We start from the raw sequence: 27847 nt of genomic DNA, 5'->3' as shown, positions 1-27847 counted from the left end.
GATAATCAGTTAATCAATTAAATCCCTACTTGTGTGCGTATCCAAAGGGAATTACTGGATTTGGTTTGGATCCCGTCACGTTTAGAGGAATTTTTTTTTTAGATTGAAATATGAAATATGAAATATGAAATATTGGGACATTTCTGAACATTTTTGCTTCTTTGTCATCAACCACTGTACAGAATTGAATGAAAACATTCTGCATGTTTCCCATAATTAGCATCACAGTAACAGTATTATTATGCAAATGCAGAATCTCTGAACATTTTCAGTTAATTTGATAACAAATGTCAAGGAGGAATTCAGAGGACTTTGAAGCCTTGGTGGAGCTTTTATGAATGTCTAATATAAGTAAATAATAAAATAACACAGCTAAGCCTAGATGACTCTATCCGTTAGTGCTGCTTCCCCACTGAGAGGACAATGAAGCTTTTCCTTCCTGTACATCTTTCTATTTATCTCACTCTCAATTTAATGGCCCATTTCCCCTAAAAAGATTAATCCGCAGCACAGCCTGGGGTGGGGGGGTGGAGGGGGGGGGGATTCAGTCCACGGGAAACCTGCAGGAGCTCTTTAACTGTATGAGGTTGGAGAGAGGAAACATGTAAATGAAGTGAACCGAGGAGGAGAAGCAGGTGAGCAGGAAAGTCTGATGGTCTCCTGCTGCTGTGAGATAAACTTAATGGTGACACAGTTCTGTCGGACTCATAACTTCCAGTAGAGTTTCGGTTTTACGTGGGCTACATCCTGTTTCTCTCACTTCCCTAAAGTATAAAACGTCTCAAGTACATTTTAAACAGGTTGCTGCTCATTTTATTTAAAAAAAACTGAGTTTTCTGATTATATAGCAAACGGAAAAATGAGTTTTCTCGGCAGGGGTTCATCCTCGGAGCCGGGGAGAGTTGCTCAGACATCCAGAAGTATCCTGGGAGTATATGAGGTGAATTACCCCTCGAAATCCTGATCAGGTGCTGTACCACATCATCCTGCTCCTCTCCTCTTACAGGCAAAGCTTCGACTCATATGGAGCGATTTCACACTTTTTTTTTTTTTCCAATTTTAAAAGTTAACTTTTAAAATGATTTTCAACCTTCCAAAATGTAGTTTCTAATCACCTCATAGCAGTGGTGGTGCTTCAGCTGATGAGGATGCTTACATGTGGACATATGTTGGGCACATCCAGATGGAGGAGATCCCGGTGCAGACCCCAGAACCAGCTGGAGAGGATTACACACATATATATATATATATATATATATATATTTCCCATTTGGTATAGAAATGGGAACACACCCGCAAGGAGTAAAGGAGGAAAAAGTAGCCAGGGAGGAGGATATACAGGTCAGAGATCTGGATGGAGTTCCTCATTTGGGTCAGGTTTAAATTACAGTCTTATCGTGTCCCGGTCTATTGCTGAGGGTCTTGGCTGTAAATATCCCCAGGTCCATGTCTGATTAGGATTAAGACTCCATGAAGAGCTGCAGCCTACTTCACTTAAAGATCCCCTGTGGAGTTTATGACTTCTAGTTGCACTGTGGAACAGGTTTTAATGACGATACGTTACACAGTCCTGCCAACACTTTTCCACTGATCTACAGGTGGCTCTAATGCACCGAGAAACGCAGCGATGCGCCAGTAAAAGCAGAGAAGAAGAAGACTGCAAGCTAGTAAACATGGATGTAAATGATGCAGGATTGTGTTGAATGTATTTGTCTTCTCGTTCCTTCAGTTGTTTGTTTTCTTCTTTTGTTTTCACATTCATCTGCTGAAGAAGGAAAGTTTCAACATCATATATATTATTATTATTATATTATTGCAAGCGGAGGATTTTTCTGTCCTAAAACATTTCTGTCAGCTTTGTTAGTGTTTTACGAAGAAGGAAATGCAAGACTCAACATGATATCTTTAACCTGCAGCATAAAACGGATGGATGGTTGTGTCAGATATTATTTGGAAATATGAATCTGGATTTACACCAGTACAGTATCTAACCTGCTGAAGTGCCGTTGAGCACTTCCTCAAAGCTCCAACAGCGCAGTTCTGCAGTCATGTCTTCACACTACGGGGGGGGGTGGGAGGAGGGGGCGGGGGGGACGAGAATGAAAATAGAATTTCCCTCCAGGGATCAACAAACAATCACAATATTATCCTCATAGTCCTGCATGTTTATGTAACATGCGTCAGGCTCCTGCTGCACGTCATGAAAATATATCTCAGCTTTGAAAAGGTGAATAAACTCGGGTTTGGTAGGTTTATGCTCTACTGCACCCCTGGGTGTCATACCGCCGCGGGGGGAACGGTGCGGTGCGTCTTTGTTTGCAGAGTTAGATTCGAGGTGGTCGGCAGATTCCTGCTCCGCTGTTTTATCCTTTTTTACATCACAGTCGTGTATATTTAGAAACAGCCGCCTGCACGACTTCACGCTCTTTCTGCTGCAGCACACCTCATGTTAACGTTCTATACTGTACGCATGAATATTCATGTATATACGTCTCAAGATGCAAATGACACAAACATCCTGCTTTTGTCTGCCGCTGCTTTGTTCTCTCACTGTCTCGTATCAAGAGCTGCCAGCTGCACAGATCTGCTCCTGGATCTGGTGATCAAAAGGTTCACATGAAGAGTTTAATTAACTGACCGAGGCAGAAAAAAAACATCTTTTATTGTTTTCTGTCTTTTTTTTTTCTTTGGGGATGAAATTTCACATTAAAATCTTAGTGAAGCAATTTTTAAAACGTATCTTCTCAAGGATGGTATTAAATTATGACGTGTAGAGTGTTATTTGTTGTAGAGCAGTCAGGTGTTTGTTGTGCTTGTCCAGTTATACGACCTTTAAATAGCAACAAGTTTTCACACATAAATGACAGAACAATGAGCATTTTCTGATCTTTTACCTTTATGGTTATGATCTGATTAAGTTTAGGCAACTAAAGGTCAACATTTTGTAACAAACATTGCTTACCGAAAATACTTAAACCCCCGTTGACTAATTTTTTTGCCACTTGGGGGCAACAGAAACAACTAGTGAACACAACACTGACATATCATCACCTTTTAAGTTGATATGTTAAACTTATTTCCACATCCAGCAGTTACGGAGCAACATTATCATTCATGTGGAGTCGTGTTTCTGTCCACCTGGTGAATATAAGTCCAATATTCACTCTCTTTTAGCTCTGTTTTTGGTCTCCACCACCTCCTGAGGGAAATATCTGGCTCTTTAGCTGCTAAATGCTCCACTATGTTCACCAGCTAGTCTACAGCTAACTGTGTCTGTTTGCCGTTTGGTGCTAACGTGCTAAATTCATTATAATGATCATTATAGTTTCCACAGCTTTAGTTATATAAGAACAGCAACAGAATCATATCACACTCACCACTCTGCTGCTCTGAGTTTCTCTTTTTAACAAAAAATACTGTTTTTATTAAGGATTTAACTGCTGTCACTTCTACATTGCGGTTTTGTTGCTTGTTGTAGTCGACTCACATTAAAAGCTGAAACAATGGATACAGCTGCAGGACAAACGCAGCATACAAAGGAAACAGAATAAGACATTAAAAATTCTTAACATTAAAAGGCTACCAGGGAGGGATTATGTCATTTTGAATACTTGTAGGGAATTTATGGTGCATCAGATGTGTACAGTTTGCAGTTGGTGGAATATTGAACATTTGAAACAGGAGGAACGTATCGTTCTGAAGGGAGAACTGTGGTTCTTGTGGTCAAACTGTCCACAGCTCGGGAGGAAAAGGGGAATTCCTCTAAATTACATACTGCTCAGTTAACTAAAGCCACAACATTTTCATTTTGAATCCCTAATGACAGGGAGATGATTGTGTCATCCCCAGTGTGTGTTTCATACAGCCACTGTTGGACTGTGTGTGTGTATATGTGTGTGTCCTGCAGGTTTATCACAGCTCAGGGCCATGTGCATTTCATTTGTGGCCGTGTGTGAGTCCAATCTGTGACATAACATCAGCTGAGCACTGCAGTGTGGAGGGCTGTGCTCAGGCTTTAACCTTGTTTCACTCTGTCTCACTCAAATAATTACAATTGATTTCCAGTTTTCTCTCTCTCACTGTGTGTATGTGTGTGTGTGTGTGTGTGTGTGTGTGTGTGTGTGTGTGTGTGTGTGTGTGCTGCATGATCTCAGATATTCTTTAAATCAGTGGCTTATACTCTTTAGTGTGACGCTGACTTTTGTACATAAAATAACTGAGTTTATTCTCTGTGTATGTCGTTAGTTACGTTGTTTTATTCGATTTATCTCTGGAAGTGTTGCTGCTGCAGCTTTTTCAAACAGCATCACGCTTGTTGAAATGCAGTTTTGTCGTCTAACGGACTCGTGTTGTTTGCTTCTTTGTTGTTTTAATAGATAATTTGACACCTGGACAAGGGACTACAGTTGAAAAATTAGGCTAACACAAGCTAACACTGGTACGGTATTGATCAATGTGTCTTGTTAGTCCAGTGTCAGTATAACAATCGTTGAAGGCAGTTGGATCTTTCCCCAACCAGCGAATCCTGAAGGGACCACAGAGAAAATATATAAAATATATATATATATATATATATATATATATATATATAAAACATCCACAGAGCCTGTCTCTCAGTCTTACACTGTAATACATGTTATAAGCAGAGAACAGACTTTACAGTGAAGTAGGAGACATCTTGTATCCAGCTGTTAAACAATATTTGAAATAAACAATATTTGCATATTCATAGATTTAGATTTTTTCATTGAGGGAGAGAGTATTTTTATCTGTTAATACACATCTGGAGCATCAGGATCTTTAAAATAATTGGATGTTCATGTTCATCTGCATCTCAGTTGTTTACAATATATTGTTAACGAGCTACCAGAACTTGCATATTTTTGTTGTGCCGGTAAATAACTGCAGCTGAGTATAATGCAAAATATATATTCTTAATGATGACACGTTACAGTTTAAGTGAATTCTCAGTGTAAGTTTCTGTCTGACATTTCCACCTAGACAGACTCACTCTCAGATCAGCTGTCACCACCTTCTCTCTCTCTCTCTCTCTCTGCCTCCAGTGAAACTAGACTGGGGTCAGGGAGCTGTGATGGGGGTCAACAGCAATCTGTCACTGTCCCGTCCCAGTGAGGCAGAGAGAGCGAGAGAACTGTGTTAATATGTAGAGAAAAGAGGGGAAGAGAAGGAAAGGAGGAAGGAAGGAAAGACGCTTCCTGAAAAGACTTTATTTAATGTGTTTACATGCACTTTAAAAAACTGGGTTATTATCAGCTTCCTGCAGGAGTTTGATTTCTTTAACATGTGTACAATAAATCAGCTTTTCAGGGGAAAAAATGAAAGAAAAAACAGCGAAATTTCCTCCCGAACGCCTCGGCCTCCAGATAAATATGAAGGTCCATCAAATACAGTTTAACAGTTTGTATCTTCAGAAAAAATCTTTGCCTCTGCTCCACTGGGGATAAGTGAAATTTTGGGGCCCAGTTAAGAAAACGATGGTTTCTGTAATTTGGGTAAAGTGGCTCTTAAGAGGAAGCACAGCAGGTACTCTGCCTTTAATCTGAGGCTGTGTGCTGCATTCCTGTGCATATACTGTGTGTGTGTGTGTGTGCGTGTGCATGTTCACACGTGCCTGTGTTTGTCTATAACTGAGTTCATTTATCTCAGACAAAGATTTGTCTTGTTTTCGCCTACATTAACGAGCTTTGTTCCAACATAAAGAGCAACAGATCGCCTGGAGTGATGCAGATCTAAAGCTCCCTCTCTGTGTGTGTGTGTGTGTGTGTGTGTGTGTGTGTGTGTGTGTGTGTGTGTGTGTGTGTGTGTGTGTGTGTGTGAGACCAGTACAGGCTCTCAACAGTCCCAGTCAAATATTAATGTGAGTCAGTGCCCACAGCTATGTCACATATAGTATCATATCAGCCTTCAGCGCTGAGCGAGCTGCTGCTGTTTACCTCACTGCAATTACTGTGACAATATATAGGACAGCTCACTATAGAGGATTATACACACTTCAATAGACAGCTGACACTTCCACTCTAATTATGTGCTTGTGTGTTCTCAGGATCTTTTGTATGCATGTTGATTCGAGTTTATGAGGTTTTTATTTTTCATATTTTAGTTATGCATACATATAAATTTGTATTATTAAATATTTATTATTATTATTAATGTATTTCTTTTGGTAAACAGATCTGTTTCCACTTTCACATTGTGAGATTTGCTTCAAATATGAGGAGTGAAAATCAGCTCCGCATGAGTTTAACTGTCTAACTGTTAACAGCAAACACGTTTTGCAAGAAATGAAACGCTGTAAGAATTATGTTTTCTGTCGACATAATAAAAATATTTTTAATTAAAATGTGGCAAGTTGCAGAAATATTGATACTGAATGTTTAAGTACAGTGTTCAATGACAATGCATTTCATTTTTTTTCCTGCTAAAATATATATGATCTTGCAGAACAATAGCTGCTCAACGAGACTACAGCGTTATTAATGTCTTTTATGATTATGTTTAGACACTGGCAGCACTTCGTCCTGCCATCCACCCCCTAGCCTGTACATGCAGATGGACGTAGCGAGGCGTGACGTCATCCGTTGGTTTGTATTAGAGCCGGTTTGAAGAGTTGGAGCTCATGGTCGGCACCATCTTTTCCATTTGGAGTCAAGTCCAGATAAGGGTGTTGCCTTTCACACCCCAGAGACACGCTCCACTACCTCGGAACGAAGCTAACGCTAGCTTCCTGGGAGCACTTAGCGCTGCACACCTTGGCTAAAATTAGCTACTTTAGCTAAATGATGCTAACAGGGCAGGTGTCAAGTAACATTAAACTTATTGAAATATTGTGACAATAGTCTGACTCGGTCCCGGAGCTCAGGAGAGCAGCAGGTGAGCCAACTGTCAATCATAGCTGTTAATCAACACCCACACAGCAGACGTCAAAGCTACTATAAGTCTTCAAATCTTATTAATGGAGCAATAATTTCCAAAATGACCACCAGCACATTTATTAGAGGGCCTGACTTTAACGATTAAGACCATAATGACTCGTTGAAAAAAATGATGGACTTAGTATTTCTAGAGAGAAGTTGAGGCTTTTGAATGGGAGCCAATTAGAGCATTTAGCGGCTGTCGGCGGCAATTAAATATGTTTCCATATTTGCTTCAGCCTCAAACGCTGGTAGATGCAGCTTAATCCACCCCGACCACCTCCCTATATGATGTCAGTGTAAATGCAGCGCTTCATTCATTTGAAAAACATCGCCTGTAAACTTAATCCAGGCAGAAATTACTTTGTTAACCCAACGTAACTTTGGAAACCATTTAATATTACATAAAATAAATGTAATTTCATGGTTGATTGTGGATTCAAAACTCAGATTTATAGCCTCCTACAGCCAAGAATTCAGTTACTTATCACTAAAGTACAGTGATACCATGTGTGTCAACTGCATGCACATGCATTTCACGTGTTTCAATTTTTCAAAAACAAGTGTGAACAAGGTTTCTCTGTTCTTCCCTCCTCTCTGTCTTCTTTGTTCCCGCTCTCAGCCTCAGCCTATATTATATGATATACAGAGCACTTGTAGAGAGCCGCTCTGTGAAGAAATGCAATATAAATCTGCTCATTTGTCCTTCAAGGTAATGCTGCAGGCTGTACATGAAAACAAGCCTTTTGCTTTTTTTTTAGGAGTCTTTGTTAGTGTGTTGCTGCTGTTGTATGTGTGTGCAGAGGGCGAGTGAGAATAGTAAAAGGTTGATGATCGCCGAGTGCATTTGTATTCATGAAAACAGCAGAAATCTGCTGATGGGAATTTTTTTTCGAGAGCTGAAAAGCGTTGAGATATCGTTTTACTGTGTTTGTGTTTAGTTGTGAATGCACACAGGCTCTTTGTGCTCTCATTAATGTATAATACAGACAAATGGTACATCAGGAACTGAGGTATGATTGTGTATGCACACACACACACACACACGCTGCAGTATACTGGGCATTAGGGAAGAATAATTTAATAGTGAGGTTGTGGTCTCTGCACTCTAATCCTGAACTATGGCAATTACTGGAATTCCTCTCTCTTTGTCTCCGTCTCTTTCCACTTAGTATTGACTGTGCGTTGTACCATTAGTGGGAAAAGCATTCAGATTCTTTAGTTACAGGATAAGGCTAGCGTTATTCTGTATATTTCTGATTAACAAACGTCATACTCGAATATGTCATCAAATTGAAAAGTTTAAAACATAGTTTAGGTGTCAGTTCTGTTTAAGCTGAATCCAACTCAAAATGTTTTTTATGTTTTATTGAATCAAAGTAGATTTAATGTTCCCCTTTTTTTTACACTGATCAAAAGAAAAAAAAACCTTTGATGTGTTAGCAAAAATATCTCTACAAAATGATAAAATAACAAAATAATGTTCGCCAAAGTATTCACCCCCTTTAACAGGACAAACATAAATCACATAATTATAGTTAAATATAGATCACCTGTGTGTGGTCACAGAGTGTATAAAAATAGTGGACGTAGCCACCGTGATGTCATCCATTAGTTTGTGTACTTGTGTTTTGAAGCCTCGCCTCGGGTTTGGCTTTTTGACCGACGCCATCTTGGATTTTTGGAGCCAGAAGTGATGAGAAGTGACCGTATTTGGACGAGAGGGTCGAGCTACCCCTAAAAGTAGCTGCTAGCTTGGTTAGCACGGTGCATTTACAGTCTATTGTTAACTGTGATAATGCTAATGCTAACGCTAATTTTCACTAGTGAAAAACGGGCTTAAAACCATTAAAACTAAACGACTTACCGGAAAAACTGAACATCTGACTCCTTACAGGGTCTTTTAGTACAACCAAATGCTGAACAAGACTTTTTTAGGCGACCAAAATGTTAAAATTAACTTTGATGAACTGAAAACACACTGAAATAACGATGATTACGGCTACACCTGTGTTACGTCATGGTTACGTTACCTAGAAGAAGAAGTCTTGAAACTAGCGACTGAGACCATAAACTCATTTGGAAAATGTTAGCTGAGGTAATAAATCCAGTGAGCAGAAGGGTAATTTTCTCATATGACGTCTGTACAATCTGACTTCTTTTCTGAGCCAGTGGAGTCGCCCCCTGCTGGCCATCAGAGCTGCTTGAGTTTAAACTAAAGTGTAATGATTGTAGTATAAATACAGCTGTATATCTGGTGAGTCCAACTTTTGGTGAGTCAGTTTTGTGGCAAAACCTACATCATATCTATCTGTAAGCACTTGATTTATATTATCCCAGAAGTGATTTTGTTTTTGTTCTTGTGTAAAAGTCATTTATTTTACATTTTGACTACCGAGAGGTCAAAGAGGAGTTGGCTTTGGTGTTTGACAGAGGACCGAGTGAGGACTGATATTATGTATGGAGGTTTCCAGGGCCGATCAGATGAACTTCAACTTTGCCAGAATCCATTTGAAGAGAATTTGTGGACGTCTAATATTTGATATATCTCTAATAAGAAGTGTAAAAGTGCTGATGATTTACTTCAGATCAACCAACATACAGTACGACTACAGTCCCTGATCTTCACCTGAAGAGTTTTATTATCCACTTTTTGCACATTTGATATGTTCGCATATCTTTCCCTTTCAAAATCAAAAAGATCAAATTATGAGCCCTTATAAACTCACCAAGCACTTTACTAGGAACACATGTGCCATCTGATTCAATCCAATACAACAGCTCTGCCGTAAGTTCTACTTTTATGAAGGTTAGACAGTTTCAGTTTTTGTTGTCAGAAAGGTGATAACTCTAATTTATGTTTATTATTGAGGTCGACGGTGATGGTGGTGGTGTACTGGAGTACAATATTTTGCCACCCTTATGTATTAATGGGGTGGACAAAATATTAGGAACACTTTTCAATAGAATGCACTCCAGTACACCACCACCATCCAGAGGTATGACATGCAACAAAGGTCCGTGGATCGAATGAAAGCGGCGACGTTTCTGTGATACGGTTTGTGTCTTAACCATCAGAATGCCCAACAGGCTGTGTTGTTTTAATCCCTCTGCACAAAGTCCATGTAGCTGCAGTTCTGTTGCTGTTACCTGCAGTTTAATCAGCCTTTAGCACTGATGAAGAGCGGTGAGTACATTGTTAAGGTGTGAGACACCTGAGGGCCACTATAGAAATTTGGTATTTGTCATATATAGTTCATGGCTTTGGTTTAAAGAAGTAATTTCCACAAAGATGCATACATACAGACTCTCCTGCCCTGTGTTTCACCCTCACTCTGGGCTCAGCCTCTTGGCTCTCCCTTTGGTTGGCTGTGACACTTTGTTCTAGTTTGTTCTCGCAGTTGTCGGCCAATAAAAAGAGAGAGGCATGATGGGAGTTCATCAAACAAGCCAAGTTCAGCCAAAGGCAAAAGGCTTGAGCAGAAATAACCTGGATTCTACGCCAAAGGCTGGAGTTGTGCTGAATCCTGCACAGTCCTCAACACACACAAACACTCACACACACACACACACACACATGCAAAAGACTTGCATGCACACAGAAATTCAAATGCTACGAGTGGCTGCTGTTTGCATACATACATGTAAATTGTCACGAGTGAAGTGCGACACGCGCATCATGCATGCAGAAACACAAGCTGGAGGTCAGAGGTCAGTGTGACAGTCAGCCTCATGCTTAATGCAGAAAGCATATCAGGATCCAAACACACACACATTAAACGCTCATGGCACAGACGTACTGTTCTAGGCTTTCTTTGTTCTCTTGTCTTCTGCTTTGTGTTGGTGTAATTGCTTCTCCTCTGATGTGCTGTCAAAGGAAAATAAGAAAGGCTTCATGCGTACTCTCTCGCACTCGCACTTATTGTATTTCGACGAGGAGCGATGAGCGTTTTTAGACTGTGAGAGAGGGAGGACATTTAGCAAAGTGATGACACGTTTGAAAGGTGGGGACATTTTGGCAAAGTTAGGACTTTGTGGAACGGAAGAACATTTTTAGAAGGTGAGAGCATCTTTGGAAGATGGAGACATATTGGAAAAGTGAGAACAGTTTTTGGGAAGTAAGGACAGTTTTTTGAAGGCGGGGACATTAAGGGGGGAATATCGGGACACTTTGATGTGATATATGAGGGTGTTTTCAGAAGGCGAGGACAGTTTTTGGAAACCGAAGACGTTTGTAGGACAATGAGGACGTATATAGGTGGACATTCTTTGACAGTGAAGACATTTTTATGACATTTTTTGGAAAGTGAGGAATAGAAACCATGTTGCGTTACTATCAGCTTTTGGTTTAATGAAAGAATCAGGCTCAGTTTAAGGTTAGGTTTGTACAAATATATGTGGACGTGGTCATGCATCCAATCTGCTATGATGGACAATGTTCTCCTGATGTCATCACTTTGGCCTGCAGTAATGTGATCACCCCCCCACCACACACACACACCCACACACACACCACACACACACACACACACACACACACACACACACACACACACACACTATTGTTCATTGATCTGAGTGATGTCGGGTTTTTATTCCTAAAGGAATGCAAAGAGAGTAACGGATCAATAAAGGCCACTCAGACATCTCACATCAGCGAGGGCTTGTGTGCTATCAGCTCGCACACACACACACACACACACACACACTCACACATGAATGCACACACACTCCAGCAGCTACGACTCTAAAATCAAATTAGACTTCCTGACACGCATCCACCATTATCCTGATAAATTATTCAGTGTTCATGATCACTGAGATCTGAGAGTTTTGTTTGAAAATGCCTGTGTTTGTGCATCATTTTCCCACAATTCATTCCAAGTTATAGTGCATAAGTAAATGTTGTTTAAGTAAGCAGCAGTTTCAGCCAGTTAGTTAGTTAATCAGTCTTTGGAGGGGGAGGGGAATGGGGGGGGGGTGGGAAAGTTTGCAGCAAAAAATTTGACTTATTACATTAAAGGGGCCAAACAAAAGGCTCACTGGCTCACCTTCACTACTTGAACGTAATCCAGGTAGCATTTATGTTACCTCCAAATTAATTGGTTAAAGGGGACATTCATGCACATTTACAGGTGTATATATTTATATTCTGGGGCTCTACTGGAATATCTTTGCATGATTTACAGTTTAAAAACTCCTTATTTATCTTCTACTGGCCCTTTATGCAGCCTCCTCAGTTCAGCCTCTGTCTGGAACAGGCCGTTTTAGCTCCTGTCTCTTTAAGGCCCGCCTCCTGATCAGCTCACTCACTCTCTTCTAATTTTTTAGCCCCCGGAAGCTGCATCTCAGCCGACGTCCGATGGCTACGTAAACAAATTATAGTAGTAGGATTTCAGTATTTTTTCTTGTTCTTTACTCGAAATGGAAACTTGTCAAATACATCCGTACATATTCGAGTTAGAATCCGATATAAAATAGGCGAGTGGAAAATGTAAAAAACTTTAGCAACAACCTTAGCAACGCACGTTACGGATGGATGACTGTTTATGGGCATGCGCGTCAGCTCATTGGCAAGGTAGGAAAAAACCTTGCAAACGAAGTGTTCAGAGCAGGTTGAAGCCCTGGTTTTTGACTCGCAGGGAGCATTTTCTGCATATGTTCATAAGAGCATATAAATAACAGAAAATCACAAAAAAAACATTACATGTCTCATTTACAGCATGTAGTAGAATATAAAAATAATTTTTGAGAGACAGACAGAGAAGCCTCTTTTACAGAATATTAACTGTATAGTTCAGTCTCTGGGTTTCCAGCAGCAGCAGCAGGTAGCTGTTTTCATCTCAGCTCTGATAACCTGCTGTACACTATACAGCAGACAGACAAAGTAAGTTGACTGTGAGAAAAGTCTATTAGATGATGATGAATGTGAACCTGTGGCATGCCCTCACAGGTGCCATTAATAATGAATTCACTAAGACCCGGTTGAGCTAAATGTCAGGTTGTTGGTAACATGATGCCAGTCTGATGACAAGAAGCAGGAGGTGATAAATGAGGAGAAGGAGGAAGATGGAAAAAGAGGATGAATTAAAGACTCTCAGTAGTCCTGCCTGTTACAGGTGGAGGGAGATTAGGTGTGATATTCAGATTTAAGACAGCTTTTAATCAAATATTACGGATTGGAATGAAGTGAACTGGTTTAACATTATTAGTATTCTGTATTTCTGCATAATTTAATGGAAGTAGTAATTAAGGGAAGATTAGATGGTGAAGAAATGTAATTAGTGACCTTATGAGCATTATGAGTAAAGCCAATGAAAAAATGTGGACCTGAGATAAAATATTATTTCTGACTACAAGGATACTCAGACATTTTAACATGTTGTCCAAAAATCTAAAACCTAGAAGGAAAGCAGTGAAAATTGTGGAAAATATATTATAAATATATTCTTGCATTAATATGCAGCCTTCTCTCAGATCTCAGGTGTCCAAATGTCCTTGAAACATGTTGGTAAAAGGCCGTTTTCAATACAGTCTCTGCTTATGACTGAATTTTCACACAGCAGTAAGTTAATTTATGGTTAAAATTATAGACAGAAATGTTCCCTGTGATGGATTCCTTTTCATCAAGCAAGTATGTGTAAGTTGACTTTCAGAACGCAAGAAGAAAATCAATCTAAAAATGTACAAGTATGATTTGGAAAACGGTCGACAGTGATTTAAATCACACTGGGCTTCAGTTTTAAGTTTGTGGCTTCATCTGTGATGTCACAGCATTAACAACATCTGTAACACCATCACTGATTGGGGTGTGTTCACCGTTAAGGTTTGGAGCTGCAGATTTCTGTTCAACAAATTTTCCAATTTGAACGACAAAACAGGGTCTTTGTCACCACCTTTCAAAATGATTTTTATATATTTTCTGACCTCAAATTGTCTGATTTAGTCAAGTTCAGGCAAGTCAAACTGTTTGGTTGAGGCTAGGTTTTATTCTCTGGAGACTTACCCAAAAAAAGTCAACGTAAAATAAATGTTTAACCTTGTGAGATCAGTTTTTTGTCCCCTGATGCGCAAACAGTTGCACAAATTAGTTCTTCCAACCACGTCCGACATCAAAAAGGTTTGTAGTTGCTCTGAATGGCAACACAGGAAGACGGAGCGAACAGTCGGCTGTCATGTGATATAATGTAAATACGTGGATAATAAAGCATAAAGCTATTCAAGCTGTTGACATTGTGGTTGTATGTGATGTGCTGTGTGTAGCTTTGTATTTTGTATTTTGTATGGTGTGTTCTGTGTGGTTTTTTTGTTTGTTTTTTGGGTTTTTTTGCTTTTTACTGTTTGTTGTTGTGCTGTTGTATGTTTTTTGTCGGGGACTACAGATGCAAATTAGCTTCAAGCTAACTCTGGTGCAGTGCATCTTTAATGTCCCAATAAATAAATAAATCCAAAAAGCACTTTTGAAGATGCATACTGGCAGCTCAAATGCCCAAAACACAATAACAAAAAGTCACAAACACAAAGGAAAATCTGGTAATAACTGATTAAATTACCATCAGGGTTATACTGTCCATCCATTTATTACAACTTATACAGCAAATACTGTACGTTACATTGCTGCTGACCATCTTCCAAAAAGTGACGTGTGTTACATTTTACATTTTTAATGATTCCACAAGGCATGAAATTCAACTTGCAGAGAGCTGACGGGGGAGTTCTTCAAACATCACATCTACTTTCATTGTTGTACTGTTGTTGGCAAGAAAATGCTGCTGAAGTGGTAAATTGGCTTTAGAAGTTTAAAATGCATAATTTAAGGTATCCTGTAGAGTTTTTGCCCACTAGCAGTGCAATGCACATGAATGTTTTCTTCTTTTTCTTTTTTGTATTTGTTTTTGCACAAAGCAAAAGAGGAAAATAAGAAAATCCTACGTGGGATTCATGAAACGCCAAGTCTGTTCTTACCCACCTGTGTATGTTCATGAATTACGTTTGATCTTAAATTGGTTGTGGGTGCCAGACAATTTGCAATTAACATGGGGAAAATAAACCCATATAAGGGCAGCAGACCTCGGTGCCGTGTGCAAACCACCAAACCAACAAGCCACAGCAATTTGACAGGTAACGTTAAGGAAAGGAAAATACCACTTAAGGGCAGTGAAAAGAAGAAAAAAAAAGTCATCTGCAGAGACAGAAACTCTACTTCATGAAGTATCTTATTTCCAAGTGTGAGCAGTGTTTGTCACTGGTGCAGAAAGGCACAAAGCATGGCAAGAGATCACCAGTGCAATGAATGCCGTATGTGCAGAAGAAAGAACTCTTAGTGTAGTTTTTTTTTTTAATGGTTTGATCTGAAAACGGACGCCAAAACACGAGTGTCTGCTGCCAGGCGTACTGTTACAGCCACGGCAGGGGGCCAGGAGGCTGTCACAACAACAGGCATGGATGAGCGCGTCGGAGCCATCTTTGGAGAGGTTCCTCTGTCGAGGGTGCGGTGTGACTTTCTACTGGACGGTGACCGAACACAGCCAGGAAACATCCTGTCAGCACCAGAGAGCATAGCCCAGCATCAACCAGCAACATCTGAACACAATGGTCATAATGGTAAGAATCATTTAAGCATTTAATTAAGTTGATTACGTCATTTGATTCCACATTGAACATATTTTAAAAAAACACTTGAATTGTACCTAATCTATAGCTTACTGTGCCCATTTTTGTTTTAAGCTACACACTTATTTTAAATCATTGGTAATGAATAAATGAAACAAAAAAACAAATGTATTAACAGTCTTTATTTTATTATTCAGATGCATCCACCTCCTGGACCATCACGACGATCCACCCGAGCAGAGATCATCTCTGAGTCGGTCCTACAAATTCAAGATTTCAAGATTCAAGATTTAGTTTATTGTTATTTTCTTGTGTAATTTGCACAGCAGCCCACAGCAGTGCAACAACAACAGAAAGCATAAAGATATACTGTATATCTAAAAATTCCCTTTAAAAAAATGATAAAAACGTATCAATCCTAAGGGGGGAAAAACAAATCTTCAGCATATCTCTTCCACTTTTTCACAGCTTAAGGACACTCTCAAAGAAATAAATGAAAACTAGGAATAAAAACAATTTACCAAATAAACGTCATTACATTTTTTCTGCCTTGAGTATATAGATAATTTCATATACTCATTTCACAATGTATGAAAAATGACCTGCTTACATGTTAAAAAAGTGAAATGAGTCGCTGTCGGGTTTGAACTCCAAGTCTCTGGTCAGGAAACCATCTACCTCCATGAGTTCAGGTGGTGGTGGGTGGTGGTGGTGGGGGGACCACCATTGTTGCTTTGCAATATTGTGCAGAACACAGCAGGCCATGGTTATTTTTCACACTTTTGGAGATGTATATAAAAGCTTACCACCTGCTGTGTGCAGGTATAGCCAGCAGCCTTCCAGTATACTGAATGTATGAGTTTGTTTACTGGGAAACTCTACAGGAGCATCTTTAAGTCAGTGTGTAATAAAAACAGTTTTGAAGCAGACATGATATCTTTACTGTGTGTTGACATTAATGGAAAGCAATGTCTGTGTGGAAGGAGGGAAAACACATCCAAACACCATGATAGCAGTGGAAGTTTCATCAACAGCTACAGTTCATGATGACTCTCATGTAGACTTCATACGTTGTTTTTCATCTTTTTTACACATTTCTTTCCCGTTGTGCATTGTCTTTATACATTACCATCCATTACGAGCTTCTGTTTGTATCTAAAATGTTGTTTTATATTAATTTCTTTGAATTTTATTCAATTTTTTAGCATCTGTCTGATGTCCCTCGCTGCTCTTTCAATATGGATTTTTCTTCCGTGTCAAAAGCTGTGAACAAAGATAAACAACAGATGCGATTTCCAACATCAATACGACGAAAACCGAAATAAATCTATGCGTCAACGCATTTTTAGCACAGATGGAGCCTCACATGGTAATGGTAATAGTGCTGTGCAGCCTAGAAGACGGATATAATGTGCATTTAAGACGCATATGCAGTGTGTGTGGATGTGAGGAGTGCAGCAGTATATGTGGTCACAAAGCAAGACAAATGACTTGTGTTTGTTTGTGTGAGAGACACCATCTATAGCATTTAGCTCCTGTCTGACTGTTTGCGCTTCATGAATGTGAATCAGTGTTTCAACCACTTTGAAATCGGGAAAGTTGAATTTCCAGACGTTCGCATGCCTACACACATGACTGCATGTATGCTAATATATGCGCATGTTTGCATACATGTCCGTGTCATAGCGTGCAACATACAGTAAGCGTGTATGATGAGTGTGTGGCTGGCCTTGTGGCCCCGGTTGTCTGTCAGGGACTCTGGGGGGAGCTCAGAGGCCGGGGGTGGGGGGGGGAGGGTTCCTCAGACCAGGAGGCTGTCGTGGGAGATTGGTCAGGAGAGGAGATGAAGGATCAAGATTTCACAAGGCTTTTTTTTTTTTTTTACAGAGGCTTAGCCGCTAATATCACCACTGTGGAGGGTCTTTCCTGTGTGCTGTTTAAGATTCTGCACACATGAGGAAGAAACATCAGGCTGTTTGCACCGACTGGGATGAAAAGACGAAGCTAACTCTCGTTTTTTTTTTTAAAGGTGAACGGGTTCCATGGGAAACGTTTTGCACTAAAGAAATAGCCTGTGTGAAAACTATCTACAGTGACATCCATGAATTGATTGCATATCTGAAATGTTTTGAGCATCAATCAAACATAATTCCACTCTCCAACAACTCCATCGTACTGGGAAGGTGGCACAAGCCTCGGAGGCGGATGAAACTTGGCTACATACTGCTTTGTTTTAGTTGGAAAATATGTTCAAATGTTTTGGACTCTGTTCATCAGAATGCTGGAACAAATGCTTTATTATCGCTAAGATAAACAGTGATACAGCGAAATGTTATCAGTGCACCTAAATCATTGGAGGAAGGTTTAATATCTCCAGGTGTGGTCACTCAAGCTCATGTACAACATTCAACACGTGCAAGATAAACCTTTACAACCAAAAATAAATATGAAATATATGATTTAGATGAAACGTGTTTTTATAACCAGGGCAACATTTTCCCTCAGAACAGCCTCAACCTAACCCTAACCCCCAAGAAAAATATTTGAGTACAAAGTAAAAATCTATCATTCGTATTTAACTTTTCATGTGTTTTCATTTACATGTAAATGGAGAATATGAGCATGATTGGTTGTCCTCAGAGGCAGCTACAGCCTTGTATCAACAGCATGTCAATCACTATATTTCAACATGTGGTTGGGACCTACTTCACGCTGAAATATAGTCTTGGAAACGATAGTTTTATGTAACCTAGATATCAAAAAAATGTTCACTTTTATTAGACTTAGAACTGGATTCTGCCTGGAAATAAAGCAGCTTTTTTTTTTACGTTGAAGACCAACAAAACAGAAAAAGTAGAGGAGGAGAGTGGTGGGGGATGTTTTGGCATTAACTGTGGATCATCTACCCCCCCTCCTCCCCCCCCTTCCCTGACCAGTATCCTGACCAGTATCCTGACCAGACGCCCTCTTTGTGTCCCGCGTGGCTGCGAAAGTCAAAACCAAACATGAGTTCACAGAATCCCGAATCTGTATTCTGCTTGTGTTGTGATTTGCTGAAGGAACGCCACTTCTCTCTCTGTGGATTTGTTGTGTGTGTGGGGGGGGGGGTAAAAATGAACTGTAGGTGTGGATATGAGGCGGACAGTTAGGAAGAAAGAAAGAGAGAGAGAGAGAGAGAGAGAGAGAGATGAGGAGCAGAGCCGAGGTGACCTGCAGGCTGCTGAAGCGTGACGGCCGTATCCTGTTAGCAATGTGAAGGCTTGAAATGACAATCTCCTGTCCTCCTCTCTACCTCTGCTCATATAATTCTTCTCCTCTTCCCCTTACTCTTCCTCATCTTCCTCTTCCTCCTCCTCCTCCTTCAATTGCCAGGCTCTCTGGGTTTCCTCCATCTCTTGACATCTCTTGCTTTGTCTCTTTGTTCTCTACTGTTCTGTTTTCCAGCCTCTTCTTCTTCTTCTTCTTCTTCTTCTTCTTCCTTTTCATGTCTTCTGAGCTTTCTTGTGGCCTCTTTACAACAGAATCTAAACCGCTCGAATGTGACGGTGACAGATTCAGAGCACGGACGTTTGATTCAGCATGAAATAAGATCTCAATAAAAGAAGAGTGTGGAGGTTCATTCTTCATCTTTGGGAAAACATCCGGACGTTCTCTAAAGTCAGGGTTCACTTACTGGCTTTTTTTTCTGGTGCTTTCAACTGTATCTCAGTTTTTCTTCAGCAAATAAAACTCACTCAGGTGTCATGATCATGTGACCAAAGTTCGGTACTCAGCTCATGTGATCTGCTGTCATAGAAGACATTACTTTATATATATTTATTAGTTTATAACTTTATAACCAACTCCTACATACGAGCCACTTTAAACGAAAGTCATTAACACGTTAAATCAGCCGTGTCCTTGTACGCTGAGTAGAAAACAGGCTGTAAAAGAGGTTTTATTAAAGGTGCCTCGAGGGGTTTTCTTGTAAAGAAACACAAGTTATGTTTACTAAACTGATTGTTTGTAACCTTGAGGTCAAACGAATGTGTTGCCTGCATTGTTTACATCCATGTTTACTAGTTTGCATTCTTCTTCTTCTTCTTCTCTGCCTTTGCTGTTGCATTGCTGTTTCTTGGTGCATTACAGCCATTTGTAAGTCAGTGGAATAGTGTGAAACCATCGGCAGGACTGTGGTTTTCGTCACCCGTGTCCTCGTGTACGTTCACGAGAAAAACAAAAACTGCTCTACAGCGCTACTAGAGGTCAGAAACACAGGGCACCTTTAAGTTTGTACCAAACAAACTGGAATATTCTTCTTTACAGCAGCTATCAGTGTTGCAATATCGATGTACGTAAACAAGTTCTTAAATTAAAGCCAATATCAAATTACACAAATGTCCGATTTTTATTTTGCAGCTGTCACTTTCATTCAGTCACATTTCCATGTGGGAACAATTTGTGGTGACATTTTTTTTTGTCTTCCTGACATGAAAAGAAAGAAAAAAGACTCTTGCTGTGTTGCTTGACCCTTCCCTCAATGCTGCAGCTTCCAGATAAAATGCCACAGTATTGTCCAGTCAGGGCTGGAGTCAGCTGCCCCCTGGTGTCCCTGCAGAGCACTGCAGGGACTGACTCAACACTGCTCCCCTCTCCCCTGCAAAAAAAAAAGGAGATCAGACACTCTGACTCTCTGCAGAGGGACTCTAGATAAAGATAAAACTTACTTATAATCTCCTGTGAACATCAAAAATAAATGAATTCCCTCTTACATGCTCCGTGTTTAAGTATTTGACCTACATGTGATGTATTATACATCAAGAGAACATCCTAATATATGACTTATCTGCAGCCCCATATGCACCAGACTGTAATACAGGCGTCTCAATCTATAACTCTACTCTCTTATCTCGCTGTGTGTGTGTGTCTATGTGTGTGTGTGTGTGTGTGTGTGTGTGTGTGTGTGTGTGTGTATATATATTTTCAGTTTAAATTGAAAAGAACAGCAGTGTTCAGGGTCCACTTCATAACGCCAGCATCTGCCGGACTCCACTGATCAATAAATCATTTCCAAACATCGCCGATCGGAGACCACAGCTGTCTGTAGGGAGAACACAGATGTGTGTGTGTGTGTGTGTGTGTGTGTGTGTGTGTGTGTGTGTGTGTGTGTGTGTGTGTGCGTGTGTGTGTGTGTTTACATGTGATTATCTGTCTCTTTGTGTTCATACAGCAGGGATGCAATGACACAGAGTGGAGTAAGGGAATGTGTGTGTATAACAGTGCTGTAAAGGTCTGTGCAGTATAGTGCAATGGAGCATGTCTTAATGACATAATGACAGAACACCGTTGGGGGGGGGGGGGGGGATCTGTATACTATAGGAGGTGAAAATATTGAAATATGTGCACGTGCACATTGATAATGTGCACTTATGCACTGAAAATGTGCACATATACCACCTTCACACACAGCAGGATATAGGCTACTGGTGTGTGTGTGTGTGTGTGTGTAAAATACTTGAAGTGTGCCTGGAGGTTGTTTGTAGTGTAACAAGAAGGCAGATTGAGTTTTAAATCTGGACCTTCCTGTTTCAATAAACTGACTTCTGGAAGATGAAGATGCAGTTATTACTATTAATTGTAGCCGGCCTTGTAGCCTGTGATCAGCCATGCGTTGCTTCTGATATTGACGAAATTTATGATTTTTTCGTCCGTGTCGTGCGTTGCATCCGATCTATAGCAGCCAGACACTTCACTGAGCTGCGGCACCAAACAATCTCCTCCTCGCTACTGTCCAGGAAGTTGTTGTTTTTCTTTCTTTCTCCAATGAACTCGGTGACTTCCTGTTAACACTGAAACAACTTCCTGTTAACACTGAAACAACTTCCTGTTACACTGAAACAGCTTCCGGGTGCACTGAAATTATTAAGTAGCTGATATCCTTCTGTGTGTTAGGGTGTGTATGTGTATGTTTTCAGTGCACCTCCCATAGTATACACACACACACACACACACACACACACACTCACTGAGGGTCTTTGTGTGTTTCCATCTCTCACTGTCACAGTTGTGTACAGTATATACGTGTGAGTGTTTATGAGTGTGTATGGCTGCCTGTTTTGCGCACTGAATGTGGTACCTACTGTGTGTGTGTGTGTGTGTGTGTGTGTGTGTTTGTGTGTGTGTGTGTGTGTGTGTCGGTGTCTTTGTGTGCAGCTCCATACGTTCTCTATAGGAGCTGGTAGGAAGCTGATCTGCTGCAGAGACGAACGACTGCTCAGCTTCATTGTTCTCTCTCCTCTTCTCCTCTCCTCTCCTCTCTTCTCTTCTCTTCTCTTCTCTTCTCTTCTCTTCTCTTCTCTTCTCTTCTCTCCTTTCTCTGTCCTCTTCTTTTGTCTCTTTTTGTCTTCTTCTCTTCTCTCCCTGTCCCCTTCTCTATTGACCTCTTCCTTTCTACTCTATTGTCGTCCCATTTTCTTCTTTTCCTTTGTCCTCTTCTTTCATGTTTTACTCTTTTCTCTTTATTCTCTTCTTCTTTCTTGTCCTCCTTCCTCTCTCTTTGCCCTTTTATCTCATCTTCTCTTATGTCCTCTTCTTTATTGTCCCTCTTAGTTTCTTCTCCTTTGTCCTTCTTTTTCTCTTTTTTGTCCTCTTTTGACATCTTCTTCTTCTTCTGTCTTTCTTCTTTTCCTCCTTTTTTCCTCTTCATTTCTCTTCTTCTCTATTTTCCTCTTCGTCCTCTACCCTCCTCATCGTTTGTCCTCTCCTTCTCTAGTTCTTTTTGTCCTCTTTGTCCTCTTTTTATCTCTCATATGTCCTCTATTGTCCCTCATGTTCTTTTTTCCCTTTGTCTTTTTTGTCCTCCCTCTCTTCTCCTCTACTATCCTCTTTTTTCTCTTCCCTCTTTCTCCTCTTTTGTCCTATCCTTTTCTCTCTTCCTGCCCTTTGTCCTCTTGTTTATATCCTCTACTGTGTCTTCTTCTCTTCTTTTTTCTCCTCTGGTTGGATGTCTTTTATTCTCTTATCTGCAGTCTTCTTTGTCTTTTTTATTGCTCGTCTTTCCTCTCCTTTTCTCTTTTGTCTCTCCTCCCTTCTTCTCTTCGTTTTTTTATTCTCTTTTCTCCTCTTTTTTCCCTTCTCCACTCGTTTTGTCCTCGCCCTTTCTCTCCTCTTTTAACTTCTCTCTTTTTCTCTTTCCTTTGTCCTCACCTCCTTCTTCTCCTCCTTCTTCTTCTTCTTCTCTCCTCTCCTCTCCTCTCTTCTGGGTGAGATATTGCCTCTGTGATACGTTGTGACAGTGACGTTAATGGAAGCACTGTACGTTTAACGACCTATATCTCCGGAAATTCCTCTGCCGCTTCTCGTTGCTCACACACACACAAACACACAAAAACACACACACACAAAAACACACAAAGCTGAAACAATATGCACAACTGTGGCTCAGATAAACACAATCAGTGTAGCAGATACAGGTCTGTACACCTGTAAACACAGCAGATACGTGTGCGCTGTTGTTCCCTCAACAAAAGATTAATAAGATTATTAGATTATGTGTTTACGCACATGCGTGTGTTTGTCTGTGTGTGTGTGTGTGCGAATCAAAGGACAAGCGTCATTTAACTCGGCGTGACTGTCACTCCGCAGCGCGCTTGTGTGTGTGCGTGTGTTGTGATATGACACAACTGTCAACAGCACAACAACAAAAGAGCGAGAGTAGAGCTGAGGCGGGAAACGAGGGTGAGAAAGAGTAAATGTGCGGAAGAGATGGAGCTGGGATGAAAACGATGAGCGGAGGGGAAAAAAAAAAAAAACAGGATGAATGAGAGGAAAAACCCGCCGTGAGAAAAAGAGCAAAACATGAGCGAGGCAGGATAGATAGAAGAAAGAAGAAGTAGAGACGGAACAAAGGAAAGAGACAAAGACATGAATAGATTATTAACGGCACACCGGTGAAGACGCTGTATACATGTGATATAGATTTGACTGAACTGGGAGGCAAATACATATAATGTACAATAAAGAGGAGCGAGATCGAAGTTAGATAGCATTTGATCACATCTGCTGTTTCAATTCAAACCATTTTGAGTCATTTATTGAATCTGGAGGTTTCACTTTTAACAGAATTTAAAGTAGTGAATCATATCAAACTGTTTTACTCTGTTTTAGATTCCACTTGCTTCTAATTTGCTGTTATTTTGGTCATTTTTAAAGGATAAACCTGGTGATTTTCTATATTTTTCTTATTGTGCAGAGCCAAATCAACACTGAACTGATCTACTTACAAGTATTGTGTGTGCCTGATATATCTTATTCCTCCGTTATCGTCCAAAAACGACTAAAAACACGTCATTGAGCCACAGCGCTGCACTGGGTGACATGTTCCTTCATCATGAAGAGTTTAGTCATGTTAGTTTGTTGTGAAACGGCTCCAAACACTAATAACAGCATCGTGTTTTCAGTCTCCAGAGAGTAGTTCTGTGTAGCAGACGCTACTGAGCATGTGCGAGCATAAATTGTGACATATACAGACAAATATTTTCAGTTCTCAAGAGAGTTTCTTTAATTTATCGTCAGGTTTCGGTTCTTCTAATTCATTAACTTGAAGCTGGGAAGCAAAAAACTGCAAAACAAAATCACATTTTTCGAGACAAACCAATGATGTGATTGATCATGAGTTCCATATGAAGGCTGTAAAGACATATTAAGTAAAAGGAAGCGACCTTGTTTCATACCTGCACCACCTCAGCTTCCTCCACCATCACAATACATCCTTCATTAGCTGACCGTTTGTATGGAAATCCATAATTGGAAGATTCCCTCTTCTCTCTTCTGTCTAATTGATTCCCAATAGTAGATGTTATGACAGCTGCAGCTGCAGCTTGTGGGCTGTAATGAAATCCCACATGTTGTTTAACCTTTTCACATCTTCTCCAGCTGATGAGCTGCTGGCAGGCAGCAGAAACATGATATTGGAGTTTTTTAACAGATATCTGATTATTTTCATGGCTGTTATGTTCCTCTTCTCCACCGCAGCTTGATGGTTTATTAGTACCTGTCTTTTAAATGAACACATTATTAATGTGGATATTCAGATTACTTTAAAATAAATGAACTTTTATTTTAAATTAAAAAAAAAAGTAAAGATCTGGTAATGTTTTATTTTACAGGTTTGTAATTTCTGAAAAATTTCCAAATAATTTCCAAGACGTTTCCCGGAGGGAGAGCTCTTTCTGGTGTTAATTATAGGAATAATGGTGACAGTGTTCAGTGGTATTTGCTTGCATGATCCAGGCAAACAAAAATGTGAAATTTGTCCACAAGAAAGCAAAAACATTTTTTTAAAAGTAGCAACAAATTAAATTCTTTCCCAGAAACTCCCTAAAATACTTGTGGTCACACTTGTTCCCATCAATCATCTTTTCTTTTAGTTCACAGAGAATCCAGATTTCTTAGTAAATAACAGTCATACGGACATCATATAATACCAGGAATAATTGTTTCATCTGTTCTGAATATGGTGACTTATGTTCAGGCTATAAGATGTTCAGTATATTTAACACCAGATGTTGAAACCAGAAACGTTTCTTCTTTAAGGTCTCTGTCGTCTCCCATCATGCTTCTGTTTTTTTCTAAAAACCTCCCATAACTTCCATATCCCAAAGTCAAATACAAGAAAACTACATTACTGTACAATTTCATTCACTTGATCTCAATCTTTGTGTTTGAATGATTATGTTTTCTACCAAAAAATATACTGCATGGAGTCACTGAGTGTTCACAGGATGCACAGACTGATGTACGTTTCTGGAAAAATACTGTTTGTTCGTTAGTCTCAGAGGATGAAAAAGAAGCTGCAGAGGAGGAGAGTTGTTTTTCTGTTTCGTCTTCAGTTTGCACAAGAGACTGTATGACATACATACTGTCCTCGTGTGTGTGTGTGTGTGTGTGTGTGTGTGTGAGTGTGTCATGCCATCAGCCTGTGGCGTGTGAAGTTTTGACCTGAGCATGAAATCAACACTGACATTTACAAGGTCTTTACCCTGCTGAGTGTGTGTGTATATGTGTGTGTGTGTGAGTGTGTGTGTGTGTGTGTGTGTGTGTGTGTGTGCTGGTTGTTCAGGCAGCAGCTCCCTCGAGGACACACACACATTTGCACACACTTGGGTTCATTTGTGTGGATTGATTGTTTGCAAAAATGAAATGAAATGAAAAAACGTTTTAGATACGATTCTTCAAAACTGTGAACTTATAATTATTTCTCCACATTTTTCGATTTCTTTTCGCTCTACTGTTTCTCCATATGTCCGTCAGCAGCGCCAAGACAACATACCTTCACTTTAATGTAAAACACAGACCACATAAATAAGATCCGAGTCGCAAAACTGGAATTATCATTTAATCTTCGTATTATCTGACACAGAAGAAACGAAATACAAAGAAAAAGTCGTATTTTAAAGTCAAATTATCATTTTGATTTGTGCAGAAACAAAAGAAGCATCTTAAAAGCTCTGCAGACGTGAAGAGGGCAGGTTAATGAATGAATGAATAGAAGATATCAGGGTTGTCATAAAAAGCTTAATCATAAGTTATGTTGATTAATAGTAATAATCTCTCTCTCTCTCTCTCTCTCTCTCTCTCTCTCAGGAGCGGAGGCAGAGATTCTGTCTGAAGCGGCTCCTGTGGTGGTTTGGAGACTCATCGACGCCATCGAGAAACACGGTGAGAAAACATAAACATAAACACGGACGTGAAGAGAGAGAATGTTCATTACAGTGACAACATTTAATGGGGAAACTTCTCAGTTTAAAGGAAAAGTTCAGCATAAACTTCAATCCACAGAAACAAAACACTAAAGTGTGTTAAAGTGGCTTTTTTTTTCTTTAAATCTGCATAAAAACTTTCATATTTCTGTCTTCTGAGTGCAGCAGTTGATGCATTTTATAATCCAGCAGAACCTAACCTGCAGCCTTTAACGCAGACTTGACATTATTTGTGAAGTGTAATGTATATCAGGCTGTTTTTTCTGCTGACTTCCTGTCTCTTCTTTTACTGGTTTCTCCTGCAGGTGTGAGCAGTGAGTCTCTGTACCGAGCACCTCCAGCCTCCGGTGGACCTGCAGAGCTGCGTCAGGCTCTGGACTCAGGTAAACACACCGTGATCAATGAACTGTTCGTCCGAAATGCCAAATATCTGCTGGTTCCTGCTTCTCAAACATGTGGAATTTCTTCTTTTCTCTTTTTTAAAACTTTGCAAATTGAATATTGTTTGGGTTTTTCACTGCTGGACATTTGAAGATGACACTATGAAGATGCAATTGTGACTGTAAAGGAGTATAATGATATCCTGAGGCCAGAATTAGGCAAAGAAATTCAAGAACATGTGGGTCGCAAACAATATATGATAATATACTGTGCACACACACACAGCGGGAGGAAAGAGAGAAGCGGAGAGAGCAAAAGACACTTTAATAGATTCACCTCGTTACATAACAGTGATCAATTTATGCAAAGTCGATCCTCATGTCTGCAAAAGAGTCTGACGGTCAGACCTGGTATTTTTACTATAACAACACCAATATGGCACAAGTGAGATAAATGCATCAGATGAGAGATAAATGACAAACATTATCATCATTTCTAATGAAGAAATAAACATCAGTTTAAAGAGAAAATCCACTTTTTTTGCACTGGACACATCATCACAAGTCAAAATGAGCTTGTATGTGACTGATGTATGTATATAGTATAAATAGCAGAACACAAAGTTAACAAGGTTTATTCCTCTTCTGTAGAAGTAAACACAACACACTCTGATAACTGTGCTTCCCAAGGACTCCCAACACTTCAATGTTTTTATTAAATATACTGTATATTAAATATTATTTTCTAAAGGGAGCGTTCTGCACAGTGGTGAGTCCTTGGGAAGCAGGATGTGTATGTGTGTGTGTGTGTTTTGCACACTGATCAGATTCAGGGCTGACAAACAGTAACTTCAACTTAACTTCAAAAAGACACTCACACACGTCAGATAAGAAAATGTATTGAATGTGTTGCAGCCACGAGTATAAGTACAGTTTTGTTGAATGCCAAGAAGCCTTTACGTTCACACATAGATGAATGTTACAGATTCCATGTGTGTAAAGTGTGACTGAAAGTGAAAAAAACAGAAATTCTCAAAGTTCTCTGCAGGTAAAAAACTACAGAAACATGTTATTTCACCTGCTCACAGTTTAAAAAAATTAAACCCAGCAAGACATAGAGTTCATTCAGCCTGCGCACACTGACACAGAAGCAACAAGTGTCTGATCACTAACAGCTAACAGC

General features: G+C 39.9%; 1 protein-coding gene across 1 annotated transcript in view; it reads left to right on the top strand.

The window, feature by feature from the left end:
• pik3r3b (phosphoinositide-3-kinase, regulatory subunit 3b (gamma)) overlaps nucleotides 1-27847 on the top strand; it is a 265999-nt gene that overhangs the window by 60956 nt on the left and 177196 nt on the right. The window contains exons 4-5 of the mRNA XM_042417288.1: nucleotides 26169-26243; nucleotides 26590-26667. Of these exons, the coding sequence (XP_042273222.1) occupies nucleotides 26169-26243; nucleotides 26590-26667 (153 nt within the window). The remainder of the gene's footprint in view (nucleotides 1-26168; nucleotides 26244-26589; nucleotides 26668-27847) is intronic.

Source organism: Thunnus maccoyii, chromosome 7 (assembly GCF_910596095.1).
Source record: "Thunnus maccoyii chromosome 7, fThuMac1.1, whole genome shotgun sequence".
Lineage (NCBI taxonomy): Eukaryota > Metazoa > Chordata > Actinopteri > Scombriformes > Scombridae > Thunnus > Thunnus maccoyii.
This window is presented reverse-complemented; position numbering and strand designations above follow the sequence as displayed.